This window comes from Falco cherrug, chromosome Z (genome assembly GCF_023634085.1).
Source record: "Falco cherrug isolate bFalChe1 chromosome Z, bFalChe1.pri, whole genome shotgun sequence".
NCBI lineage: Eukaryota > Metazoa > Chordata > Aves > Falconiformes > Falconidae > Falco > Falco cherrug.
In genome coordinates this window covers 12,448,985-12,474,234 of record NC_073720.1, presented here as the reverse complement: position 1 = coordinate 12,474,234, position 25,250 = coordinate 12,448,985, and the positions used below count along the sequence as shown (strand labels likewise).

The 25,250-nt window shown below is 41.7% G+C and overlaps 1 protein-coding gene across 1 annotated transcript in view; it reads left to right on the top strand.

Annotated features, from left to right (window-relative positions):
• The first annotated feature begins 3,342 nt into the window (after positions 1-3,342).
• Positions 3,343-25,250, top strand: part of MTMR12 (myotubularin related protein 12) — a 43,255-nt gene continuing 21,347 nt past the window's right edge. The window contains exons 1-9 of the mRNA XM_055699147.1: positions 3,343-3,536; positions 12,272-12,326; positions 13,517-13,656; positions 15,449-15,521; positions 16,778-16,908; positions 17,554-17,647; positions 20,133-20,256; positions 21,585-21,660; positions 25,007-25,113. Coding sequence (XP_055555122.1) covers positions 3,477-3,536; positions 12,272-12,326; positions 13,517-13,656; positions 15,449-15,521; positions 16,778-16,908; positions 17,554-17,647; positions 20,133-20,256; positions 21,585-21,660; positions 25,007-25,113 — 860 coding nt within the window. The 5' untranslated portion in view covers positions 3,343-3,476. The remainder of the gene's footprint in view (positions 3,537-12,271; positions 12,327-13,516; positions 13,657-15,448; positions 15,522-16,777; positions 16,909-17,553; positions 17,648-20,132; positions 20,257-21,584; positions 21,661-25,006; positions 25,114-25,250) is intronic.

The window sequence follows — 25,250 nt, the reverse complement described above, 5'->3', positions numbered from 1 at the left end:
TATAAAGCTCTGTTCAGTGATTTTTGCCAGCTGCGCTCCAGATACTGCCTGGGATAATGCCTTATCCCAGCTACTCACTTCCCAGAGCCACAGCAACCCTGATAAGGAGGACTGCCACAAAGGAAAATATAGGTAGAACTTGTTGCATTTAAGAGGATCCCTGAAAGAAAAAACTGAAAAGAAAGCTGCGAACAGCTCTTTTGTGGCTCCCCTCCACCGGCTGTTCCACTGAGCCTGGGCACAGCTGAGAATTCAGCCCAAAGAATTACTCAAATTAATGGCATGTAAGTTTTTTAAACAAAGCAATCTCTGTTCATGGGAAAAGCAGAGCTGGTCTATGAGTTTCCCTTCTGCAGACAGCTTTAAAGGTAAATACTGTGATTATATTTTTAGAAAGAATGCAAAATACCAGAATAAAATGGGGCCAGTGAAATGCCGTATGTTCTTCACCCAACACAGACAGACCAGAACTTGACTTTTCAAAAGTTTTGCTCTTCTATATTGGCATGACTGCCATTGACATACATCTAAAATGAAACAAAAGTAAATAAAAATTAATTTATAAGCTCACCTTTTCTTTTTTTAAATGAAAGGAAACTCATCAGCAGCATGAACAAGAGTTCCCATTTAGAAGTAATGTGGGAAGACAGATTCGCTTAATACACCATCCCAGAAACTTAAATTTGTTGCAGAAATGATTTTTCAAAAAGTCTTCATAGGGAGGGTGCAATCTGGAAAAAAAACTGCAGAGTGAAAATGCTGGAGGGAGGGAGCACGTGAAAATAACAGGAAAGTTAATATATAAATACATAAATGAAAGGCTGTAGATGACTGTGGGGGGAGTGTAAAGATGAGGTAGGGAAGCAGGATGCTCAGGAAGGCCAACTTCAGCTGATTTCCTGGGGTGCCCTGAGCACCAGGCAATCTCTGGAGGCTGTTTCTGAACAGGGGGGGGGGGGGGGGGTTGGGTACCCCCACGGCCTTCAGGAGGAGCCTATTTTCCTCCACGGTCTGCAGAGGTTGGGTGGCTGGGCTGAAGTTGGCTTGTGTGAGCATTCCTCACAGGCACTCAGGATTTTAAAAGAGGAAGGAAGACTGCCCAGAGATCTTCCAGGGGGAAGGGAAGATCACCAAAGCCCTCGGTGCTCTGTGATCTGTTGGGGCACAGTGTCTGGGTTGCAGCTGGCCTTTTCAGATGCAAATGTACTTTTCTGAGGTAAGTTAACTTGCATGTGTGATGGCTTCATTTCATGCATTCCAGAAAAGATGAACACACTGACTAAGTGGGGATCCAAATCCAGCACTCAAATCCCATGAAAAAGGCTTCAAATCCCTTCCATAATGGTTTCAGCCCAGCACATTTGGCAGCCTGGGGAGCAAACCCCAGGAACTAGCACTCCCCGTTCATTACCGGGGGCAGGACATGGGACTATGTGGATATTTTGCCAATGCAGAACAGCAGTTACATGTCTTTTTTTTTTTTTTTTTTCTCCTTTTTTTTTTTTTTCATGTAGGGCTTTTTTTGATGAGATGTTGAAGAATGAATTCCCATGTGCTATGTGGGAATTAAGGTCCTTTTGCACTTCCCATCGGAGCTGAGACTCTGGCGTGGTGTCAAAACATCCCTTCCTCTTTGATACATGCTATGCCAGTAAGTAGCTGATTTTTGCTTCAGTCTGCTGTAGACTTCAGGACATGCTCAGAGGTAATCCTGTTACTGCCACTGTAAATTCAGATGCTTAAAAAGAATTATTTTTATAGTGCTATTCTCTTTCTTTGTGTATTTTAACACACTAGGGAGCATGAAGCTGCTGTCCCACGTGTATCCCAGTTTTCCCCTCACCCTAAATTTGCACCAATGTAATTTCATGGCCTGTACTTTTGACCTATGCAGCTGTGGTCACATGCAATGTAAGGGAATGATGTGGAGGCAGCTGTGGTGTGAAACGTGAGTGCTCCTCTGCATGGGATCCCACACCAGAACAGCCTTTGTTGTAAAACTACTGAACGAAACCTAATCTGAGTTTTCTTTTTTTCAGGCAGAAGGTGATTAAATCCAACAGGCTTCTCGTTCCTTGAGTTTGAGATTGGAAATGGGGAAATAAGATTTATTTCTAAATTAAAACAGCCACCCCATTTACTTTTATAAATGCTGTCTTACGTCTCCAAGCATCTTTTACTTTCTCCTTTAGTTTTCCTAGGTCTGGGTTTGGTGCCAGGTAAATAAAGTATTGCAAGAAAAAGAGGGGGAGTGATATGAAAAATGCTTATAAAAAGTTAATATTTGAAGGAGCTATTGATTTTCACGTCCTGTGGTCTACTGGAGTTTGTAGAGGATGTTTACTTTTGTAAAATTATTTCCATAAAGTCTACTCCGTATGCAAATTTTTGTCCCCCGGGTTCCCATCAATCATTCGAACGGCTCGGCAGCCCTGCTGCATCGCCCAGGGCGGTTACAATATTTGCATTGTTCTGTGTCCGCATAAAAAATGAAGCTTTAAAAAGTAACCCAGATAGCCGGTAAACCTGGTGTTCGTTTCACAGCTCCGATTACACAGTGTCCAAAGACAACATTCCAGGGAGGCGGCGGCTGTGACACTTTAATGGACACTGGGCAGAGGCCGCCCTGGGGTGCGTCGGCAGGCGGGTTTTCGGGGGTTGCATGCTGAGAGCCCGCTGTACGTCGCTCTCCCTGCACCGCCCCCGCCAGAGGCAAACCCCAGCCCCCCAAGGCTTTGTTTGCATCCTGCCCAACTCGGCGCATCCTCACGGGCGTGCGGGGGTGCACCGCGGGCACTCCGGGCACCCCGCAGCGGGTGAGCGGCAGCGCAAGGGACGGTTCGGGCTCCGCCGAGGAGCAGCGAGAGCGGGCGGTGCCGCGGGCACGGCGCCGCGGCTCTGAATTGACAAATGCCCGGCGGGAGCCGCGCATCACAGCTGAAGGCACGGCCGGGCAGGGGGCCCAGGGGCACGGCTGGGCTGCGCCCCCGCCGCCGCTCACGCGTTCCCGCCATCTTGCGCGGGTCCCGGGACGTGGGTGCTCATCACCCGCACCGGGGCTTCCACGGCACCCGGGGCTGAAGGGCGCTGCCCCCCGCCCTGCGGCGGCGGTCCCGGCGAGCCCCCCCGCGGGGGCACGGGGAACTGCGCCCCCCGGCGGCCGGGGGCGCCTCACCCCCCCGGCGGCCACCGCCCCGCCTTCTTCAGGCACGACTCCCCGTGGCCAATAAGAGGAGGGCGTGCTTATGACTGACAGCAGCTGTGCCCAGTGAGGACGGGCGGGGCGGGGAGGCGGTGCCCTAGAAATGGCCGGCGGCGGGGTAGGGGCGGGATCAATCACGTGTGCCGGATACTGCCGCGCGCGCCGCCGCTGCCGCGGGCTCCCCTCCCCGCCCCGGCCGCTGCGAGGAAGAGCCCTGGGAAGTGGTGCCGGTGCGGCCGCGGGCGCCAGGGGCGGCCGGGAGGCGGCCGGAGCCATGCTGGGCAGCGGGGCCAAGGCGGCCAAGCCCTCCTTCGTGTCGTACATCAGCCCGGAGGTGCGGGGCGGGCGCGACCGACGTGTGAGAGGGGGTGGCGGCGGCCCCTGAGGGGGCTGCGCGGGGGGCGCCAGAGGGAGCGGGCAGCGGGAGGGGCGGGCGGCCGGCGGGGGCCCTCCGCGCCCCGGGGTCTCGGCAGGGCCCCGGGGTCTCGGCAGGGCCGCGGGAGCCGCCGTGCGCGGCTGGGCCGGGCGGGGGGGCGGGCGGCGCGGAGCTGCGCCGGCTCCTGCCGTGCTGCCGCTCCCGGCGCTCCGCTCCCGCGTCTCGCAGTTCGCCGCGGGGAGTTGCGGAAGGGTCCGCGGTGCGGGACGGGAGCGCGGTTGGCCCGAGTGTCAGCGGGCGTCTGGTGCGGGGTTGCATGTCTGGTGCCTCCAAGGTGCTTCCCCGAGGGCGAGGGAAACATCTCGCTTGTTGCCTCTCGAGAAAGCTTAAAACCACCGTGCATGGCTGGTCAGCTCTAAGCTGATGGTTTTTCTGGTGCTTCGCTTGAATTGTTTTTGTAAGCGGTGACCAGATGTCAGGCTGTCATCGTGACTGTTCACCTTGTAAGGTGGGACTTCACGAACCTGTTTTTCTCAATGGCCTTTAACATCCCATTCACTCCCAGGGTGTGCTTTGTCTTTGTAAACGCCTTGGTTTCAGTTCTGTCGCTGGAAAGCCCTAGCTGTCTTTCCTTAACAGCTCGATGTTGAACTCTTGGCTGTGTGTTATCTTTCATATTGTTCTTCCTGTTGTCCTTTCACTTACTTATTGAAACTTAGGTTGGCAGTTCGATTGAAGTCGCTTTAGACTCAGTTTACGGAGGTCATGTTGTTAGCAGATGGTGTTAGACCAGTATTGTGCGGTAATCCTTCATACTTATTCCTAGTAAACAGCTGTTTTCAAGGAAGACCCGTGTTCATGAAAACTAGCCATTTGTGAGGCTGGGCTTTTTCCACCTCCTAATTCTTTGTATCAAGCTGGTGGTTCTTAATTGCTCAGTTCTCTTGAGAACTTCTTAAGGAAGAGATTTTTGTCTGTCTTGTGAATCAGTACAGTTTGTCAGTGATAGGACTTTGGAGGATCTGCTGCTTTTATTTTTCACTGAACCTGGTATAAGAATGCAGGGTTATTACGGCTTCAGTCAGCTGTGCTGTTTAAAACTCGGGTCCTTATTTTGTGGAGGCAGCTCTTGGTTTTATATGTTGTTCATCCCTGGTGACTTGTAGTTTGATCAGTTTACTTTAAAAGTTTTCAATCTTGCTTGTGTTTTCCTGTGAAAATGGGTATAAATAATAGGTACAAACATCTCCGGAGTCAGCATATACATCTCTGCGTGAAGTCAGTCTTTCACCTTAGGGAAGTATCATGTACAAAGGTACAAAAAAGTGTGCTCAGGGAACTGAATTTCGTGAAGGTAAGAACTTTACTTGTTGGACTTAGTGAAGGACACTTCACTGTTTAAAGGAGCATGCTGGATGGTTGAAGTGTGCTAGGAAAAAAGGTATTTAATATCAGAAGCTGAAGCTCTTAATGAAATATCCTAATGCAGTAGATAGAGCTTGCAATCATTCCCTCTTTGTATTCATGCTGCTTTTATGCACTTAAATTTCAGAATTTCATGGGCTCTTGCAACAGCAGCTTTGAAATACAGACCTGACTTCTGCCATAGGTGTGTCTTTTGCACCTTCAAAGGCTCAATGAAACTGAGGTCTGATGCCAGTAGCAAGTAAAGCAAGTTTAACGCTTTGCTCTGTTGGCTATTGCTCTCTTTTTGGCAGCCAGTGACTGCCTTAATGGGATGGTTACACAGGAAGCTGAAGACTTTAGTGGATTTTATGAGGATTAAAAATAAAACTTCATATAGGTGATGAAACCTGTGAGGGTATCTGGGAATCTGAAAAAAAGCACGTTGATTAGATATCCTAAAGTAAGTGGAAGTGAGCATCTCTCAAGGAACTGTATTCTGTATGCACCTGAGAAAAATAACTTTCTGAACACAAATTTCCTGTACATGTTAACTTCCATGTAGTTGAGTTTAAAAACTGGAGCTAGACTTGTAAAACAGTGGACATACTTAATCCTTTTTATGGGAACATAGTTTGGTCAACTTGGAACTTTGCTTTCATCAAGACAGCATAACTGCCAGGTGCCTGGGGGAGAATATAGGCGCCAGGTGTTTTCAGTGTAATGCTTCCTCTATTAGACCCTGTCGAAAGGTGGGGAACAGCAGTTCAGGGACCTCATGAGCTTCAGGTTACATCTGTAACGGTGGACTTGATGGCGAACTTAAGGAGCCTTGCCTTGAATCTGTTCGTACTTCTGACTTGCAGCAAGACTTTCTGTCAACCAGTATGCAGTACAGAGCAGTATAGTAGTGTATGCTGTAGTCCCCCTTGCTTTCAATGTCCAGATTCTTCAGGCTTGTCCTTGTTTGCCTGGAAAGTTGTTTTGAGACCTTAAGATACTGCTTCTAGGTTAGGGGAGCCCTACAATAAGAAAATGTAACAGGCAGAGCTGAGTGTTTTTCTAGCCTCATCTTTAGTCTATGCTCAGATACCTGAGCAACACAGTAGATAGTGTTCAGAAAAATAAAATGAAGTTAACTTTAAGCTGCTTTTGGGGTTTGTTTTGTTTAAATATGAAAAGAAACAGGAACTCTATTCATGTTAATATATGGTAAGATGGGGAGTAAGGAGTGAGCAGCAGAAAATACTGTTTATTAATGGAAAAGAAGTAATTTCTGCTGTGAAACCTCAGAATGTCTGGAAAAGCAGTGTTTTTGACATCTGACTAAATATAACCTAGTTATGCTCAGCTATATGGAACCACAGATCAATCAGTGGTCTGTTGAGAGCAAGACCATAGGATGTTGATATTAGTGACACACTTCCCCTCAGGACAGACTTGGCTACCCTGCAGGAAGTGGGGTGAATACTAAGGTATAAAGTCAATGTTTTGACATGTCTGATCATAGACTAGGAATATTTGTCTATGGAGACACAGAAACAAGAACCAGTGAATTTCTTCATTATTTCTAACTCAAATGTTTCAGGATTGAAAGCATTTATGAGGTTAACAAGCTGGATCATATTTTTCTTAAAAATCTTAATATGAATAAAACTATAGATATTAAACTGGATTTGTCCCATAATATTACCTTTTGTGCGTGCATTCTTAAATGTTTAATTCCTCATGTTAATTTTTATAGGTTATTAGTTCTTGTATTAGCCCTTAAACTGTTAAGAGTTTCTTCTGCTTCGTGCTGCTCGTCCCTGAAATTTGGTGTACACCTCAGGCTGCTGAGTTGTGAGGGTAACTTTCATGCCTTTTGTGCTTTCTCTCAAATTGTGCACTGCTGTTAGCACATAACCACTATGAATACTTGTTGCTTGTAAATCTTGGTACAATATTTTGTGTTCTGTAGTGATCGCTTTTAAAATAGTATGGCATTCCTTCTAAATTGGAGCGATGGAATTGGAGGATGGTGTAAGGAACAGAAGTTACAAAAAGTAGACAGCTGGGCTCTGGACTCATGTGGGGGAAACTGGGCGTTGATGTCAGAGGGGATGGGCAGGACAATATAAGGAAAGAGGAAAGGATAAAAGATGAGGCAAATGTGGAAAACATGCGCAATGATCTAACGGGCTATTGGATAATGGAGCCACGAAAGGAAGGAAAGCAAGCAGAGATTATTTTCAGCACTGTTGTTAAAGTAAGTATCTCCTCTGGGCTTTTATGACATACAACATGGGATTAGGCTTGTTTGACCAAGAAATAGTCTTTTAGAAAATACCAAGTGTGTATTGTAGTTTGTTTCTGAATACAAAGTATATGCTAAGCATGAGCACAGGTATTTGCTTTTTTTCCTTGAGATTCCAGTGGAACTGTTAGACAAAAGTTTGGTTTGTTTTACTTAGGAATACTGTATTCACTTGTTGGAGCACCACAACTAACTTGCAAATATTTTAGTATACAGTTTCACTTTTACAACTGATAAAGATAAATATATAGTTAAGAAAGCTATCTCAACCCTTTGTTAGTCTTTAGTGAAGTATAAGTAAATAAGGAAAAAAAGTGGTTGTTCGCACCAAGCCTCACCATGTTGTAGAGCTTTCCTGTGCAGAGATTGCTTGTGGATAACTGTATAACAACATTAAAATATCCTGTGTTCTCACAGCACTGCTATTTGCTGTCAGCCTTGAAAGAATGCATGTTTCAGCCAGTGCTACTCATACCCTAGGAAGTGATAATGAGTTTCTTTATTACTTTAATCTAATAAACAATGCTTTTCTCAGTATGTTTACTAAAAATGTTGTTTTCCATTGTTGGAATTACCTGTAGCACAAGTGTCCCAGCTATGGGTAAATGGAAACATTACCATGGGGTAAGTAAGGTAGGTTCAGTGCTTACAGCATATAATTTCAGCAGCAGACTGTACACACAGTCTCTCTGAGAATGATAAGCAGCATCCAGTAGCAATAGGCCTATATACATACTTCGCAATACTGATTAAAAGAATACCTGAATTCTCTGACAAGATCTGGATTCTGGCATACAGGGAACGTTCTTCACTTTGTACTCATTTTCTGTCCACAGTTGTTTACTTCCCTGTGGAGTGGTAGGTAAGGAATTGTTTTCAGTTGTGAGGCTCTAGGAGGAAGAGTGGGAATTATTTGGGATCCCTCTCCTGCCCTAACTGTCAGGACCCTGTCAATATAGCATAGCCACTACTTGACCTTACTGCCCTAAAGTCAGTGTTGCCTCACACATGGTGGCTTTTTTATGCTTCAGCACTTGGGAAAGACATATCTCCCCAGACAGACTTGGGGAATATATTTAGCTCCTTTAAATGTGTCTTTAGGGGAGAGCTGAATATTGTCCCGGAGCACTGCAAGCTGCGCAGTGTTTCCCTATACTAAGGTAAAAACCAAGATAAAGAGGTTTGTCTGTTGTGTTGTGTCCCCCCTGTTGAAGCAGGGAATCTGTAAGGGCATGGTGACTCCTCTCCCTGGCACTTCATGGTTTCAGAGCGCTATCAGCTGTGGCTGGGTTGAACTAACAAGGATGATGCATTATGAATTAGTATGGTGTGACATTGTCAGCCTTCACTTTTGGTATGATTTGGTACTCTGTACTGTTATACTTGATAATTACGGGGTGTTGCTGTATTGTCTACCACTGTTCGATAGCCTAGGAAAAAGGAATGTAGTGCAAGGTAAGTGCACAGGTGAGAAGCTGCTCTGAGAAAGAAATTTCTAAAACCTTGCAATAGTTTAACCCCAGCTGGTAAGCAAGCACCCTGCAGCTCCTCACTCACTCACTCCACACCCAGAGGGATGGGGAGAAGAATTGGAAAGGTATCTAAGACACAAGGGTTGAGATAGGAACAATTTAATAGGTAAAGCAAAAGCTCCACACACAAGCAAAGCAAAGCAAGGAATTAATTTGCCACTTTCCATCGTTAGGCAGGTGTTCAGCTGCCTCCAGAAAAGCAGGGCTCCATCATGCATAATAGTTACTTGGGAAATCAAATGCCATAATGCCAGATGTGTCGTCCCTCCCCTTCTTCTTCCCCCAGTTCACATACTCAGCACAGTGTCCCATGGTATGGAACACCTCTTTGGCTAGTTTGGGCCACCTGTCCTGGCTGTGTCCCCTCCCGATTTCCCGTGCCCATCCAGCCTTTTTGCTGGTAGAGCCCAGGAAACCAAAAAGTCCTTGATTTAGTATAAGCATTACCCAGCAACAGCTAGGAACATCAGTGTGTTACCAACATTGTCACACCAAATCCAAACCAGCACTGCACCAGCTACTAAGAAGAAAACCAACGCTGTCCCAGCTGAAACCAGGACAAACCTTCAGCAAGGTTGAGGTCTTTGTTTCTGTAATTTCTGAGACAGCCCGAATTTTTCTCACTTGTATGATGTCCTGTGGGTATCTGCTTTTAATTATTGCTGGTAGTAGGGTTCCCTGTGTTGTATCTTGAGTAAGAAGTGCCAAGATACTGCTTGGGGCATTCAGAATGGGGAAGCTACATATGAAGTATCTAGATTTCTAGAGGTGTGTGTAGCTTTCAGTGGTCACGTGTGGAAAGTGCTTGCAAGCTTAACTTTAACAAATGATCAGAAGGTGAAGCTTCCTCAGGTTTGAGTGGATTTGGTAGCTTGTGGAAAGGGACAGACTTCTGCTTCCCTTTCTTTTGTTTCTGTGCTCGGCTGACCTGTTGGTGAGCCAGTTCTGCTAACAATAGGCAGTAACAGCAAAACCAAATGTAGCACAAGTGCAGAATTTCCGGCTGATCTTATGAGCAAAATTACCTCACTATGCAGTCAGACAAACCCAGACATGAAAGAGGTGGGGGGGTGAGTATGAACTGTGTGACTGATTAAAGGGGTGTTGAGGAGCATGCATTTTAGTGTCAGCAGGCTCTTAAATTAGTCCTGAGATCTGTGTTACTGCAAAACTGAAATCCATTAGGAAAATGAAGTTAAAACAGAGTGGAGGTATTAGCTAAACTTAGAGGTTCCTTCAGAACTTGCACCACCTCAGGGTGACTTAACAACTTTTCTTCATAAAGATCTTTGCCCTCTTCTCTTAAAAGAGCAAATACAAAATGTGACATTAATAGAATTTAATATATTTTCATATCCTCCCTTGGAAAATGAGCACAGTGGCATGGATTCTTCAGCAGTGTTCATGGCTTGCATTCTGTCTTTCCCCAGTGCATATGTATGAAAACTGTCTTTAAAATATTTATGATTTTATTACAGGAATATAAATGTTGGCTTTCAAATAGAACTCTTTGGAGGCTCAGTCTTGGAAGTTGTTGTATATTACAGGTATTCTGCCTATAGTAAGCACTTCAGTGTCTAGGTTTTTTCAACGAAGATTGAAGCTGGATTTTATAAACTGGTCTCTGTTTGACTGAGGTCTCTATTCTGCTGTGATGCTATTTAATTGAAATTCTAATTCCTTTCAGAACTTAAGCAATTTAACTTCTAATCAAAATCTAAACCACTTCTTCAAAATTATTTGCCTCTGTGATACCTGTTATAAAAACTTCATTGCATTTTAACAAATGGGTGTAAGCTTGAGGAACTAACTTGATGTCAAATTTTGTTTTGCCCAGGTCTTACCTGCCAACACTAGCATCAACTGGTACTCTTGGCAATAAGTACAAACATGCAAGCATTGTGTATACATAAACAGTAGTTGTTACATGCCTTATGATACCTTCCAAAGTTAAGGTTACTGGAAAAGCACCTGGTTTTACTATTCTGTAGCAGTGATTGTTGGGATATCGTTTATGAGCACACAGTATTGCATTTAGTTGCACTCAGAGTGGTAGTAGAAGGCATATCAATAAAGGCAGTAGTAAACCAAAGTTTAGCTTGGAGTTACCAGCAGTGAAGAGACAACACTGGGAAAACATGTGTATATTTCTTCTCTGAATGCAGCAGTGTTCAGCATAAGCCATGTTTGCATACCAGCTTATTTAACTGACAAGCGTGAACTTTGATGAAAATTTACTTGTGCAACATACACACTTAGAAGTTAGAGGCAGCAAATTGTTTTCCCTGCATTTAGTTGCCATCTAGTTGGATTCCTTTCTTCACATCATCACCACTTCATTTTATAACCTTTGCCTCTTTTCAACCTGTCTTGAATGTCTGCTGTTCTCATGACATGGTTTCCTGGTGGTTCTAGTTTTGCTATGCAACCCTCAAGCTTTGTTTTGGGTCTTCTGAAACAAGTTGAGAGCAAGTGTTTATATGAATGGCAGAGGGGGATTATGTTATGCTCCCATGGGCTTTTCTTTCTCTGTATTTAATCCAGCAAAACTGTTGCTGTTTGTCTCTTTTTGATTGCTTGTTTTGATTTGCAGTATCTGACTGGATGCTGGTGACAAACTAAAATTAGCTTGCTTACTGCTGTGGCCCCGGGTGTGTGTGTGTGTGGGGGGGGGGGGGGTGGCGTTCCAGTTAACTAATAGTTTTCCAGAAAGGCTGGACTCGGAGGAGGAAGTTCTGAACTGGCTGAGCAGGAAAGGGTGTAGCATGTCCTCTAGTTTAACAGTCTTTTGGCTGGAGATTTTAGCCAAACTATCAGTGCTTCAAGGCTAGAATAAGTGATACTGAGAGTTTAATAGGTTTGTTTTCTGCAGTTTGGGTCCAGACTGAAGGATATCCTGTGACTGGTTTTACCTCTTGGCTCTGACATTCTAAAATTCCTTTCGCTGTAATCTTGGTAGTACTGTTTAAGTAACTTTGGTTGCAATAATGCCTGTAAGAAAATCAGAAACAATGAAGGGTGAAACTTGAAAAACTGTGAAGGGTACATTAGAAACAAATATTAAGTTATATGTGGAAAAGCTTATGAATGAACTTTGGGAGATGGTTTTTATATGTGCTGAGAGAACTGAAGGTATTGGTAATGCTTTATTTTTGTCTTGTTCCTTATACAAAAAATGCATTCATTTCCTTTTTTATGTTCACAGCCACATTTAACTGACAATGTGGGTGTCAAACCACTGATTTAATTACTTAGCTAGTAGACTGTTACTGTTTAGGAAGGATCACACTGCAAACCTGTTCTCCCTAATTCTTCATAAATTCTTCATAATTTTTTTTTTCCTTAATTTTAATTTGCCTATTTGCTGGAACATGAGGAATTTAAGAGGGAGGTGCTGTTATTTACAGCATGTGTTGAAGTTATGATCTTTGCAAAGTAATGATTACTCTTTCTCTCTTTAGGAAATATACATAAAGGAACCTATAGAAAAGGAAGTAAACCCTCACTTATTACCAGGTAACTAGTGTATATTATATTATTAGTATTAAATATTACAAAAAAATAATGTAAGCAATATTTAAATATTTCCATGTCTGCAGCAAACACTGATGTGACATCAGTGTCCCAGGTAGTAAAATGGAGGGTTTGGTGTAACAAACCCCATAGGTTGAAATATTTATAATATCTATATCAGCATGGGTTGTTGAAAATTTCAATTTTTGTAGAGTACAGTGTCTTCAGGTAAGCTGCATGTGGAGAACTATCTATGCTTCAGTTTTCCCTTTTTCTTAAAAGATAGTTGGGTGGGTTTTCTGTTTGTTTGGAAACTGAAGACCAAGAGCTAGTGCAAACTTACTTTGTAGTGTTCTTTGATTCTACTATGAGTTACTTAGGCCTTTTGATGCCTTAATCACTGTTAAGATATTTTTTTTTTAATTTACAATTCTTCTTAAATTTATTTTCCAAGATCAGGAGAGATGATGTTACTAAGATAAAGCAGAAGTAAAATCTTAGAATAAATTAGTATTGTTCTGTGGATTTTTTTGCACTTTGTTGAAGGACCATGAGTCTGGCTGATCAAAGCTGGTTTGACTTTCTTAAACTTGAAGCTCAGTTCCTGAAAATTTCAAAATTAGAACTTCATTGAGCATAATTTGTGCAAAGTTATGGTTGAGAACTTTAAAGTAGCCCAGGGACCTGTAAAATAAGCAACATCCCCAGTCAAAGCTATGAAAAATTAAATATGATGGACTTGTAATAATTAACACAAATGTTTCAGCATTCTTAGACTTTAGCAGTAAGGAAAACTGGAACAGTTCAGCTTGTTTATTGACTGTATAAACTACTTTTTGGTGGGTTCTGTATTTTTCAAGTACACACTCATATGGTTGCTCTTTACAACTTCAGGTGTTATTCTTCTGCCACTTAGAACAGGCCATGATACAGGTACCTGTGGTTACAGAACCCTTAAACATGTGCACTTGAACAGGGTTCAGTCCATCTTTAGTAATGTTAATAATCTGGAAGGCTCTCAATGTACTGATTCCAGGAGCTGCCTCAGTCTTCTTGTGTAACAGTGATAAAATACCTTCAGGCATATGGTTAGGAGAAGCTGTCAGAAAGTTAATGCTGAGTTTAAGGTAACAGTTGAAATAATCCAATTATAAATGTCAGTTATATTGCAAGTCAGTGTTTCTTTTATGCAGGTGAACTGCTGCTTTGTGAGGCAAACACAGTATACAAGTATATGCAAGAAGATGGATCAAATCGTGGCACTTGCGGGAAACTTGTATGCACAAACTTCAAGATTGCTTTCCTTGACGACGATACTTCTGCAGACGATAACGTAGGAAGACAAGTCTTCTAATTAAGACCAAAAAGGCTCTGAAAACGTGCAGTGTCTCTTAATAAATAATCCTATCTTTCCCTTATATAAGGATACATCATTAGTATAGATTTATAAAAAAGTTTTAATGGATGCAGATTGATTTTAAACAGTTTGCATCTGCTTGGTCTATGCAGATCCTTCCTCAGGCTCTCATGATGAGTAAAAATAGTGGAAGCCTGTATGTAGACACTTACATTAGATGTAGTGTATAACTCTTTGTCTTGTGAGTTGGTAATTTTGTAAAGCTTAAGTTAAAAGAACAAATTGTTTTGAAAATTAAATCAATAGTTTGCTTAAACGTGATTTCTCAGTGCTTGTCTAGTAGCAACTGCAAAAGTGACTGTCAGATGTACTTCTAATGTAGAATTTCTGTCTGACTTGACTTTGGGCTACAGCTGCAGAACCATTTCAGGGCTGCACAAGTGGAAATGCTGTGGATAATTGTGTGGCTCAGTAAAGCTCTGAATTATTCCATTCAAAGTCAGGTGTTGACTGCAAAGATTTGAAAACCTGGTACTAATGAGCTGGCAAACATTAAAAAAGATTAAAAGTCCCTAAATACTAGAAATTAGTTGAATATTGTTTCCTTTGGTTTAGGTACTCAAATTGAGCTGTCAAAGGGCAATGGTAATACCACACCTTTATTTGATGTGCTTTAAACATTTGAGACAGTCTGGTCCATTTAGGTGATAAAAGTAAAGGAGAGCCTAGTAGATGGCTCCCAAGTGCAAGGTGATCTTGACAGTGAAGAATAATGAGAATAATATGATTTGACACGACTGTAGTTGAAATTTTCTTGGGGTAAAATTTGAGGGAGTTTAAATTTTAAACTAAGGCTTCTACAGCCAAATTCGAGTTTTTGGACTTTCTGAAATGAATTTGAACAAAGAGCCCTTTCCACAGCTTACATGAGATTTATTTGAAAGTTGGTAATGGCCATGCTAATTTCTGTTCCATCACTAACTTTAAATCTTGGGTTTATAGCATGCCAAGTCACAACAACATTTCTCTTAATAAAACTTTACTATTAGCCACCTGATTCAGAGTACTGCAGGCCTGAAAATAACTTGAATTAGGTTACCTTGTGTTCACAGCTGTCTTCATGTAAAATGATGCAGTGTACATCAGCCTTCCGGTAATAATATTTAGCATAACAATGTTTAACTGTGACATCAGTCAAATGTCATTTTTAACACTGAACTCATGGAATGATAAAAGTGAAGGAACCCAAAATCGCTTCAAGTTTGGAAAACAGTAGAGAATTGGGTTGTGCATGTGTCTTCATTTTACCTAGTGATAAAACTGGCTGTTATGTTGGAATATTCTTGGGATACTTTTTCTTTTAAGATATTTTCTATTTCCTGCCAGGTTCCCATAGCAAGGAAAGCTGTCATAAAAGGGCTTGGATTACACCAAGTTACTGTATTTCCTGTTTACTGCGATGATTCTAGTTTGAAAAGTAACTCTTAATGGAAAAGCATGCTTTGAAGCTATTTGAAAAGTAAAAACTCTATCTACATTTCAAGCATGGCTGATATTTAAACTGCAGGTCCAGTTTTATTTATAAACTATGCCTGTGTAACCTGCATCTGCCTATATTTTAATAACTGTTCTTCAGTGCTCTGCCTTGCACAGTTTCTAAGAGGTAATGCTGATACTAACACGTGCCAAATACATCCTTTACTTGTGAGAAGCTGCTACTGCTTAGTAGTGTGACATTTCTAAGGGTGGTTTTTTTTTCATGTTCTAGGAGCCACAATTTAAGAATAAGATTGTAGGAGAAAATGACATAACCTTGCAATGTGTAGACCAAATCTATGGAGGTAAGTCAGCTTTCTCCTCTTGGTTTAACATGCCTCACACTTTTAAGTGTCTTATAGTGCTGCTGCTTGTTGTACATGTACATCCTGTATAGAAAACAGTGTTGCCACTTTGGAAACTAGGATTGGATAGTCCAGAAAAAAGATATAATAAATTAATAATAAAATGACAGATAAGAGATCTGTCAGAACATAGTGTTATCCCTCAGCTTGTCAGAGCTACATTTTCATTAATTATCTTTCTGGGACAGACAAAACAATTGCTGCAAAATGCCATGATTCAAAGCAAAGAAGACTGTACTATGAAAAGTCTCTGATTAAGATGGTGCAAAAGGATCTTGAAGTGTATCAGCTATTTCTATAAGCATGGAGGTATTCTCTTCATTTGAGCAATGGTACTGCAGAGCAGTAAGGTGCCAAACAGTACCTTTTGTTTGTTTAAGAGAACTTTTGGTTTGAGATTTGCAATGTCTTCAAAATTATCAAAGAAGATAGAAAATGAGGTTTTAATTTACAAGTAAATCAAAGAGTTTATTTGATTTTTTTTGTTGTTGTTTTTTTATGTAAATTTGCAGTAGGGCTTACAGTTATGCCTGTATTGCTCAAAAAGGTAAAGGAGAATGGAGCTGGTAATTAGTAAATAGTGGGGAAGGCTTTGTTGAGAAGCCTGACCTTAGACTAGTGTTTGAGTATTCAGAGTATGAATGGTGGTGTGGGTTCATGAAGGAGTGGATTGGGGGGAGACTAGTGGAAGCTGGTTGTGAGACACTTCAATTTCATATACAATGGCCTAGGTGGCAGCACTTCAAGTTGTGAAACAATACATCCTCAAACAGAAGTGAACAAAAGGCTCTCTTGGGGACTTTATAACCACTTGGGGTGGTTAAAAAAAATAATAATTTTAGGAATGAATGATCTCAGTTGTTTGGGGACTTTCCCTCGGGTGGAACTTCTAAATTATGCTTTTTATGCGTCTCAGAACTTTCAGCTTACTGTTGAGTCAGAATGTGAATAGAAATAATCATGGAGCAGCTGGCTTGCTGCAAGCTTCCTTTCATTGCAGGAAGTAGTTTGAGTGGGTTTATCAAGTATATTAGCACAAGAGCTTGCTGGTCTGTGTTGCAGGATGCTTGTTCTGACTTGCTAAAACTTGAGCTTAAATTAGTTTCTTGAGAATTTTGAAAAGTCAAGCAGAGGTAGTTTTATCAACAGATGGCAAAGTTATTTTTGATGTTTACCTAGACTTTTTAATTTTGCAGTTTATGATGAGAAAAAGAAGCTTCTAACTGGACAACTGAGAAAATACCCAGAAAAGCTAATTATCTACTGTAAAGACCTTAGGGTATTTCATTTCTGCCTGAGATATACAAAGGAAGAGGAAGTGAAAAGAGTAAGTATAGATTTTTCTTTTTTAAGCTTAGTGTTGGGTGTCTAATTCTGGGGATGAGGTAAGGAGGAAATTCACCCTGAGAGATCCCTTAAACTTGAAGTGTTTTCTGATCATTCCCAATTAAGAGAGAAAGTAAAGACCTAACTTTACTAGCTAACCTTACTCATTAAACATCATTATGTATAGCAGTTAAAAAGATCAGATGCACTGGCTCTTTGAAGAAAACCAGAGCTTCAGAGTACTACAAGAAATCGGCTTCAGCTCAGGAAAACTTTTAAAGCTGTTCTGTTTGTGATACATAACTATTAGATTTTAGACTTCAGGCTTTTTCGCATGGGAATAGTTATTTTCCTGATAACTTGAGTTCTTTTGACAGGTTAATCTGAACTCCAAACCTAGGGCTCTACTACCTTTATTTAAATATGAGAGCCATTCTGGAAGTTGAATATGTATAATGCTTCTCATTAAGTCAAATAGTTAGCGCCTTCAGGCAACAGAGGAAGCTTTCTAAAAGTCAGCTGTTAGAGACAGAACCCATTGAACAGTTTTGTTTAAAGACTGGGAGGAGGGGGTAAAAAAAATCATGTTTTTCACACTGACAGTGTTTAGTCTGTGTTTGGGTGTTAATTTTTGGTCCTTTCCTAGATCGTCAGTGGTATAGTTCATCATAGCCAGACTCCTAAGCTGCTTAAACGCTTGTTTCTGTTCTCTTATGCATCAGCTGCCCCAAACAACACAGGTAAATATTTTTGTATTTTTTATTTTTATTTGCTGTGTACTGTTAGCTCTTTAAGCAGTCTGGGACGCTTAGTAGCTGAGTTTATTCTCAGGTTATGACTCTGCCCTGCTGGCAGATAGCTTCAGAAGATTCATTTTTCTCATTCCACATTGTTAGACTTGTTGCTAAAAATCTCTAGATTTTCTACTATTGGTTTCTGTGTCCTTCAGTGTAGTTGCACAGGAATTTTCCAAGCAAGAGTAGCATCACTGGATTGCAGACTTACTGTGATCAATATGCTAGTGCTTTTCCTGTGCTTCTGACTAGAGTGCTCTCATCTAGAAGATATTTTCCTTAATTTTATCGATACGTCATTTCTGTACTATTGCAGTGAACAAAACTTCCTGCTCATAATTCTTAAATTACTACATTTTCAGTGGCATCTGACAAAGTATTTCCCTTTCTGTTGTTATTTGCAAGCAATCTGTTTCTCCCAGGCAACTGCAAAAAAAGCATAGGTTTGCATAGCAAGATTCTAGTAAATATCTGACTTCCCCTTACAGCTCACTTATTACATAGTCTTCCCACTTGATCAGACTTGGCTGAATAATATAGTAAGCTGCAAAATTCAAGATAAAACTGTCAGTGCATTTTTTAGCATTTCATAGTTCAGGCTTCAGCTGAAATAATGGTGCTGTTTGAATTAGAAACCTGACTCGTAGTGCATCAGCAACACCTATTCCTTTCAGAGGGAAATTTTGATATACCCAAGGTATTAATCAATTATTTGGTATTACCAAAATATGTCAAGGAATTACAGAATCATTGAGGTTAGAAGAAACCTGGAGCTCATCTAGTCATGTTCCTGTCCATCTGCTGCTGTTTAGAGTAGGGTTAGCTACAGCAAGCTTACCAGGGTTGTGTCCAGCTGGGTTTTGAGTATGTCCAAGGACTGAGACTCCACAACCTTTCTGAACAGCCTGTTTCCTTATATGACTGTGCTCATAGTGCAAAACTTTGTTTAAATGGCATTTGCTGTAGTTCAGCTTGTGTGCGTTGCCTTCTGTCATGTCACAGGATACCACTAAGTCCAGATCTATCTTCTTCACTCCCCTCCTCTGCTTCCACTCCAGCTGGGTGTAACACACGCTGGAAAGACTTCTTGCCCCTCTGCACCCCTGCTGAGCCTTCTCTTCTCCACGCTGAATGGTCCCAGCTCTCAGTCTCTCCTCACACCAGGTGTTTCAAGCTCTTTAGTGATCTCAGTAGGCCTTCACTGGGGAGTCCAGCACTGGACACAGCGCTCCAGGCATGGCCTCACCAGTGCTGATCTGAGGAAAGCAATTACCCCATTCAGCCTTTAAGCAGTGGTTTACCTAATGCAGCCCAGGACTACATGGGCTGCCTTTGCTGCAAGGGCACGCTGCTGACTCAGGTAGTTCCTGCAGGCTTTGTCTGTAACTGGTGTTCAATTTGAGCTACAAACATCAGAAAGACACTAAGCTTTTCCAGGTAGAGACTAAACAAGTCTGGGTGAAGCCTAATCTTCATAGCAGCATTGAAAGTATTGTGCCAGAATTCTTTCATATTTTAATAACTATCTTCAATAATAAATGCCTAGGTCTCATTCTTTATGAAGTTGTTACTTTATGCCGCTTACAGTCTCATACCCTTAAAATCTTAATTCATCCCTTAAAGCTCATTAATAATCTGTTTCCAACTGTAAATTTTTCATCTACTTTGTGTTGTGGTGGAAAGTTTCAACTTGCCATTGTATCTTCCATGGAATTCTAGCTCTGTTTGGTATTTCAGTGTTAGCTGATGTTGCAGGATACTTAATTATCATGGGTGCTTGAAACAATTGGCCTTATTTGGTAAATTTTATGGTGGTTCTACAAGATCTGGAGCTAAACCATCCTGCTGTCATAACTGTTGCTAAGGTGGCTGAATAGAAATAACAGGAAAAGTTCTCAGCTGAAATGATTGAGACTGAATTGCTGCAATTAATTTTCTGCTCTTGTCAAGTGTCTGAAATGTTCTGTTCAGCGCTAAACTCCTACCCATGATAGAAGAATGAACTTTACATGAAGCGCAATATCTAAATTGCAGGAAGGCTTTTGGTATGATTGTTAATTCCACATTTGAGCCTGGATTATTGGATGCCAGTCAGCTGCACTAGTTTGCAGTGGTATTGGCTGCACAGCATCCTGGGTTTTAGTCTGGATGTAAGTCAGCCTCAACTGTATGAAAGTTCCATAAGAACTGATTATTTTCTGTAGGAGAAACTGTTCCTGAAGTTATTAAAGCAGTATTTGATGGAAGATGTGTCACTGAAGATCAGAGAAGCAGTGTGATATACAAAGACGTTTTATCTTTCACTCAAGGCTTTCTGGACACAAGAGGTTTTGCTTGCTTACCTTAATAAAAACTAACTACTTGATTTAGGAGTGCTTTCATGTTAGAGCTCCTGATAGTCTACAAAGTTAACATTATTGATGTCTGACAGATAGAAGAAACCAAACTGTAATGTTTGACACTCTTGAGGATTGGCGTGGAGAGTTGGAGCGGACCAAAGGAAATGTGAAATACAAAGCAGTGACTACCAATGAAGGCTACAGAGTCTCTGAAAAGTAAGCTTGACCTGGTTAACAGTGACCTTTGTATATATGTCTCATTAAGATTTGCAAAAATCAGTGTTATCTTTCATGCTGAACCCTAGACAGTTGTTTAGGGTATCTGGTTTCCACTTTGATTTATGGGATACGTTGATTTGGGACCTCAGGAGGTCATCTTATACAACCCCTGCTCAAGCAGGGTTAACTTCAGCATTAGGTCAGGCTACTCAAGACCTTGGTCAGTCAGGCTTAGAGTATCTGTAGGGGTGGAGTTACCACCTTAAAATGGAATAGAAAATATAAAGGTCTGGTAGCTACACTTTTGTCATACTTACTGGTTAGGATAACATTTTCTCCTTCCTCTACCTTTACTCTGGTAAAATTTCAAGTTACATGTTCTTGAGATTTTTCTGTATTTTTAGCTGGGGGTCTGGGTGGGGAAAGAGTACTTGGTTTAAAGTGTATCTGCAAAATGTGCTGATGGGAGTTGTGTTGCCTTTAGTCGAAGGTTAGAGATGTATACTTCTACGAGTATAGCTAAGTAGCATCTATTGGGGAACCTTCAGAATGTGTACAAGGCTTTGTGTACTACTGTTGTCCAATAAAATCATAGGATGGTTTGGGTTGGAAGGAACCTTAAACATCTAGTTCCAACCCCACTGCCATGGGCAGGGACACCTTCCACCAGACCAGGTTGCTCAAAGCCCCATCCAGCCTGGCGTTGAACACTGCCAGGGATGGGAAATGGTCAGATCCTGAAAGGCTTCATGGATCTTGGAAACAAACAGCAATTTTCAAAGAAGTCTTTACTCCAGGACTCCGTCTTGAGAGGCCCAAGCTGAGGTTAAGTGCTTATCTTTGTTGATTCTGTGGGCCTTAAACATAGCGTTGGCTGGTACTGGAAATTCATGATATATTAAATTACATTCTTGAATTGTGACATGAACGGCTTACAAAGTATGGAAGCAGAACTAGTTGTCTAATACTACAAGGGTATCCTTTGAAACAACGAAGAGTGAGAGAACCAAGGTGGTCTTAACAGTCAGCCTTAGATGTTACAATTAAATGTAGGACTTAATTACAATCTTGGAAAGGCAGAGGAATGTTGCAGTGAAGATAATGAAGAGCTCAAGATTGAAAGAAAATACCTTATCCAGTTGAAAATAAAGGGAGGGTGTTGAGGACAATATAATTATATAGTAAGAAAGGTTATTGTAGCAGTAAGAGTGAATATATAATTAACATGTGGGCTAGAACACTTACCGTCATTAAAATGAGCTTGGAGATTGTTCTTTGTTCAGTTTTTAAGTGCAAGAAACTTTTTTTTTTTTTTGTTACCTTAGGCTGCCTTTGTATTTTGTTGTTCCCATATGTGTTTCTGAAGAGAGTATCTTGAAGTATGAAGGCAGAGGCATTCCTGTAAGTATATATGCATGGCTGAGGGTAAGAAATCTTACGGAGAAGACACAATTTCAATTAGGATTTCAGATAGTACTGCATATTATTTTCAGAACTTGTTTTCAACAGCTCACATGTATACCTAGTCATCTATAGAAGTGGAAACAGACGTTGGAAGAAGTGCTCAAAGTATTATGTAGTGCTGTATGTGTGTATGTAGTGCAGAATATGTATGCATGGTTCACAGCCCCCATTTGCTTACATCAGGTGTCTAATGTCCTGTAGTCTACATATACTACTAGAGTGTTTTTACATCAGCCTGTTTGTCATGAGACTGACTGCTAGCTGAGGCAGGATGCAGGGCTTGAAATGCTATTTGGATATTGAGGTGAAGACCGTGCATGTACAGGTATAGCTGAATACCTCCAGTTACCAAGCTTGGGTGCTGGAAAGCAGCTTTTTTACAAAGCCAAGTAGCCTAACTGAAAAACTACTTCTGCCAGTCTCAACAGAAAATGAAATTAAATACACTGTTCTGTGCCATGTAGCAAGCTGGCTTTGGCTTCCTACCTCATAGCAGAGTTTAAGAACCAGTATATAAAGAAACAAGGAGCAAAGTAACCTCACTTATGAAGTGTTAACTTCGTTGCTGCATGTCCATCAAATTTGCCAAGGAAACCCATGTTCACTTTATACTCTGAAATTAATCCACGGAGAAGATAGTGCTGTACTGCCTAATTTGCCCTTTCAGGTAATGACTTCAAAATAGTTTGGGTCACTTTTTTCTGAGATGGTCAACCAGACAAATTACAGTGGCTGTTACACAGAAACAGAAGTGATTTTTCTTTTTTATTGCGTCTTGCATTGATAGGATAGTTCAGGTTGGAAGGGACCTTCAAAGTTCTTCTGGTCCAACTTCCCCTGCCATCAGCAGGGACTCGTCAACTAGACAGGTAGCTCAGAGCCCTGTCCAACCTGACCTTGAATGTTTCCAGGGATAGGGCATTTACCACCTCTCTGGGAAACCTGTTCCAGTGTTTCACCACCCTCATTGTAAAAAATACATTCCTCATATCTAATCTGAATCTGCCGCCTTTTAGTTTAAAACCATTACCCCTTGCCCTATCACTACAGGCCCTGCTAAAAAGTGCCTGTCTCTCTTATAAGCACCCTTTAATTACTGAAAGGCTGCATTGAGGTCTCTCTGGAGCCTTCTCTTCTCCAGGCTGAACAACCCCAAGTCTCTGTGCCTTCCCTTACAGAAGAAGTGTTCCATCCCTGTGATCATTTTTTTGTCCCTCCTTTGGATGCTGTCCAACAGGTCCATCTTTCTGTGCTGAGGGCCCCAGAGCTGGATGAAGTACTCCAGGCAGGGTCTCACCAGAGTGGAGTTGTGGGGAGAGTTGCCTCCCTGGACGTGCTGGCCACGCTTCCTTTGATGCAGCCCAGGATACAGTTGGCTTTCTCGGCTGTGAACTTGCATTGCCAGCTGATGTCCAGCTTTTCATCCATGAGCACCCCCAGGTCCTTCTCTGCTCTCAACCTCTTCATCCCCCAGCCTGTATTGATACTGGGGGGGTTGCCCTGACCCAGGTGCAGGACCTTGCAGTTGGCCTTGTTGAACTTCATGAGGTTCTTACGGGCCCACCTCTCAAGCCTGTCAAGGTCCCTCTGGATGGCATCTCTTCCCTCCAGCATTTCAACTCCACCATTCAGCTTGGCATCATCAGAGAACTTGCTGAGGGTGCACTTGATCCCGCTGTCTGTCATTGATGAAGATATTAAAGAATATTCGTCACAGTATGGATCCCTGATGGACGCCACTTTTCACTCATCTCCATCTGGACATTGAGCCATTGACCCCTGCTATCTCGATGTTACCATCCAACCAATTCCTCATCCACCAAACAGTTCATCCGTCAAGTCCGTCTCTCCAGTTTAGGGAGAAGGATGCTGTGGGGGACATTGTCAAAAGCCTTACAGAAGTCCAGGTAGATGACATCCATAGCTCTTCCCTTGACCATTGTTCAGAGGCCTTGTAGAACTCTTCTAATTATTTCCAAATTTTGGGAAAGCTAGTGTCAAAATAGCTTGACCATTTTAAATCCATTTGAGCTGGCAGTAAAAGGACAATATAGTAATTTTTTCCACTTTTGATGATTTTGAAGTTTCAGCATCCTTTTTGAGGTGTATCTCTTGGCTAGTATAAATTGATAGCAGAATGATAACTTTCTGATTTGTGTAATATTCCTGACAAAAATCATTCTGACTGCATTTCAAAGTGATTTAAAGAATCGGGCACCAATATTCAAGTGAGCGGAGGTGATCTTTATTTGGCAGCGCTGGGCGCATGGGGGATTGCCCCACCAAACTCATGCACACCAAGGGAACCTTTCAGCCCCCTCTTTATTCAAGCAACTCATACCTATTCATTAACTTTCTGGGAAATCGTTTACATATTCATTACAATTCTGGGAAGTTATTTACATATATCGCTAAACTAGTGACCATGATTTAAGTCCTTGTCTTTGCCACGTTGTATAAACAACAGGAACTTAGGACCAGATAGCCTTTTTAAAGATGACAAATCCAAGGACTTGGCAATTAGTACATCCGTCATGTTAGCAATAAGGGTCCTTGCACGTTTCCCAACTTTTAGATAAACATAAGTACATCATCCTATAGATAAGTGGTACATCATTCATCATTCAAAAGCGAATTTAATTATCAGCTTGAGAGGTTCAAGCAGTAGGTGTGAGTCAAGAAATTGTGTAAAGGGAAGGAAGAAGCTTTGAGGACTGGTTTGCTACAAGGAATACCAGTAACACTGCAATCTGATTTAATTGTGGAGTGGTTAATATCTTCTTTCATATGCCTAGATGACCATTTATGCACAGCTCGTGGAAAGGCATGACAGTGTACCTACTGTGAGTTATGTCAGGGCTGACCTATAAGAAAAACACTACTATATATTATGTGTGGAGAAACTGGTGGCTAATATATATGAGTCACAAGAACTATGTTGCTGTGGCGTGTCTTCCAACATAATTTGGCCATAGACATTTTGATCAATTTTTTTACCTATGAGAGCAGTTGAAAAAGTAATGTTCTGATATAATCTGGCATTTTATGTTCCCTGTGCCTGTATAAAGCTTAACTTAAAACTTGCAAGTGGTAACAGTGTACTGAGGCGTGTAGTCTTGGTGCAGATACAGAAGTTTGCTTCTACTGATGGGTTTGTTGAATACACCAGAAGTTCAGTCAAGCACAGTGTAGAGGAATTTCTTGTAATCACTCAGTCACTTAAGCAAATACTTTGCACAGGATGGTTTACCAATCTTTGTGCCTGCTAAATGTGTTTCTGCAGATTTGGTGTTGGTCTTGCCATAACGGTGCTGCTCTTCTCAAAATGTCTGCATTTCCCAAAGAACAGGATGACAGCACTTCACAAATGCAAAAAATCTTCTTGGATGGGTCAGTAATAGCTATTCTGTCCACAACACTTTGCTTGGTATGGACCTTGCTTCTCTTTTTCTGTATATGCTATATCTTTAAGCTTGCACGCATCTGGAAACAAGTTCTAAAAGTAGTTTTCTGTAGTGGAAAGGGTT